The sequence below is a fragment of the Galleria mellonella genome, unplaced genomic scaffold (assembly GCF_026898425.1).
Source record: "Galleria mellonella isolate WM207_F2 unplaced genomic scaffold, CSIRO_AGI_GalMel_v1 utg165, whole genome shotgun sequence".
In the NCBI taxonomy this organism is placed as follows: domain Eukaryota; kingdom Metazoa; phylum Arthropoda; class Insecta; order Lepidoptera; family Pyralidae; genus Galleria; species Galleria mellonella.
Genome location: NW_026442009.1, coordinates 28454 through 31471, shown reverse-complemented (window position 1 = coordinate 31471; position 3018 = coordinate 28454). Strand labels below are relative to the sequence as shown.

At 28.7% G+C, this 3018-nt stretch overlaps 1 protein-coding gene across 1 annotated transcript; it reads right to left on the bottom strand.

Annotated features, from left to right (window-relative positions):
* Nucleotides 1-990: 990 nt before the first annotated feature.
* LOC116412647 (uncharacterized) lies at nt 991-2367 on the bottom strand. The gene is made up of 2 exons (XM_031907003.2): nt 2321-2367; nt 991-2240 (listed from the first exon to the last, which is right to left on the bottom strand). Exons 1-2 carry the CDS (start codon nt 2331-2333, stop codon nt 1639-1641), a joined length of 615 nt encoding a protein of 204 aa, XP_031762863.2. The 5' UTR covers nt 2334-2367; the 3' UTR covers nt 991-1638.
* Nucleotides 2368-3018: the final 651 nt, after the last annotated feature.

The following is a 3018-nucleotide window of genomic DNA, read 5'->3' as shown; positions in this document are numbered from 1 at the left end:
TATTTTACTAAAATAAAGAAAACCAATTATTCTGAAGATGCATCCTGCAGTAATTTTCTCGGCGAAAGATTAAGTTGGTTTTGTAGGTATGCCAGCTAACAGCCATTTACCGCCAAATGTTTTTAATTAATAAATTATTCTACAACTGAACTGCTGAATTCAATTACGTATTCACAAACATATTGGTCCCATCGTTAACTTTTTAGAAATGCAAAATATTTTTACAGATATTTTGTTAGTACCTACATACTTACTTATATATTATTATACTACTATTATAGTACATATGTACTTATTACTTTTTTTCTATGTTTGTGTCTAGATAAGTTTTAATTAACTGCACCTTCCATGTTCCCTGTTGTTAAAACTAAAATACAACATTTATTTTATGTTAATTTAGTGTACTATATTAAATAGAATAGATTTTTATTAGAGAAATAATTGTTATGAATTAATTTTTATAAGTGAAGTAAAATTTCATCCAAGCTGTTATCAAATAAAACACTTGCTTAGAGTGAAAGTTCAAAGTATCAAAGTACATATATGTATAACGCTCTAAACGATATCAACATAATTTCCTTTTCAGGAAAGAATGATTCAGTTTCTAAGTAAATAACCGTTTTACACATAGTTACTTTAAAGGATAAATACTCTTAGTGTCCGTACATGCAAAATCTTTGAACGACAGAATTATCTGCAGCTAACTATATCTTTGAGCGCGGTTTGGATGGGTTTGATCGTGTTTGGTTGTTTACTAGTTAGACTGCGAATTGTAGGTAGCTTCTTTGTGTTCCCGCTCACAACTTTACTAACTAGCTGTCGGTGACTGACTATAGTGTCAAATGCAACGATGAAATGTATACATTTCTTGACAATATGTAATACTATCTATTAGCCGCGGTTTCACTTTCGCGAAATTATTTCTCGTTTCTGGGCCAAACCTTACAATTTTAGTTGCGCATAAATTATTTAATAATTAAGTAATACATAAAGTTTTAATTATTTAATTATTACATTTGAGAGTTTTTTAATGTAATTACTATATGAGGATTAATGCAATTTTATGACCTACTGACCATCATTAATCGTTACCTTCCCATGTACGTAAATATAATATCTTCAAAACAGTTTTATTACTTATACACAAAACTATTATATAAAGGTTGATAAACATATCTTGGCATCATTCTATTAATTAAATAATTCAAGTAAATAATCCGATTATATTTTTGCATTTTCCCAACTCTCGACAATACGTTTCTCCAATTATTTCCGCAACAAAGATTTCTCTCCAATATGTTTTCATATGGTTTGTAAATATTTGGAATATTTATTATTTCAACTGACAGATTATTGTTAGGTTGAGCCGAACGCACTAATTCCCCCATATAATTTGTTAGGAGATTATTCATTGGAGCCTCTACTTTTTCTATTTTTTTGTTTTCTCTATATAACAATGAAGGTGCTCGTTTTTTTTGGAATAATTTATTTAATATTTTTTCTCGATGAGTATTACTCATAGGTATCATATCTACCTCTGAACCAAAATCATTATTATTGTAATCAGGTACCTTTATTTCTGTCACATCGGAATTAATACTCTTAGTTTGGAAGTTAGATAAAAATGAATTAAAATTACTAGTTTCTGGTTGAGATTGTTTTTTTTTCTGTTATAATTTCTTCGTAATTAAATAAATAATCCTCATCGGGAGAGCCACTCCTAGCTTTCGTATCAATCAAACTTGAAAGTTCTTCTGAACCCATTCTGGTTAATTTATCGGAATCTAGTTTAGATAATGCTTCTGGATCAAATAACGATAATACATAATCTGTTGTTCTGATTGTTGAATTGTCATTATCTTCAAATAAAATTTTTTGTTTCAATATATCTTTGTCAATGTTTTTATTATTGTTTCCCGACTCTTCACTATATTCTTGACTCTGTTTCAATCGTCTAAAATCCTTAAATGCATTTTTATCAAAGTTTTCAATACTATTATTCTTAGGTTCATCTGAATTTTTATCACGACTTTTTATGTTTGGCTTTATATATATTATTTTAGAATTATTACCTGATTTACCTTTACTTTTTATTGTGAGGTTATGATTAAGATCATAGTTTCCATAATTATTGTTTTCCGTTTGTTTCATTAAGTTGTCTAATATCTTGTTAATTCCATCAGATTTTTCTTGCACTTGTTCTGCTGTAATAATAGTTGCTGCTGTAATTGCATAAAACCCTGAAAGATTATCATAATTAAAAAAATTATGTAAATGTCTACGCGATACATATATTGATTCACATTATTCATAGTCTTACAGATAATTTTCATTGTGATTCTTCCTACAACAGAATTGGTAATGAAGTATTATACTTGCTTGTATGCAATGGTTGTATTCATATTAATTAACTCCACGCATTAAGATGTTTCCACTAGCTTAATGAAAAGTACTGATTATAGCTAGGTATATTAAGCGTGCATTGTAACTAACAATGACTTCGTCACTTCAAAATTAACTTTGATTAATATTTTTTTTTATCGAAATAATTTACTCCCATATCGATTCCATACGACTTTGTAAAGATCTAATAAATTTTAGTAGATTAAAACAATAAATAATAAAAATTGCCATTTTTTTTTTATAAGTACTATGACTCTCTGGCCAAACTTTACATAATACGGTGGTACTGGTACTTTTTCAGATTTTAAAGGTCATTTTTCAATTTGCAATGAAATAAATAGATTTTTCGCATGTCTACCTTACCTTTTTATAACATTAAGTCGTATAATATATTACGAACTGTCGAAGGCAGTAATCGTATTTCCTTTAATTTACGCTATAACAATTTACAAGTGATTGAAACTGAAAAAGCAATCTTGGTTATAGTTGACTCGGACGGCATTAAGCAAACAGCCAGGTTCGTCCTGCATTTCAATCGACTCTATTTGTATTTTATTGGAGACGACTTGAGGCCATGCGCCACGGACTAAAGCTTTATGTATTATTGACTGCTTT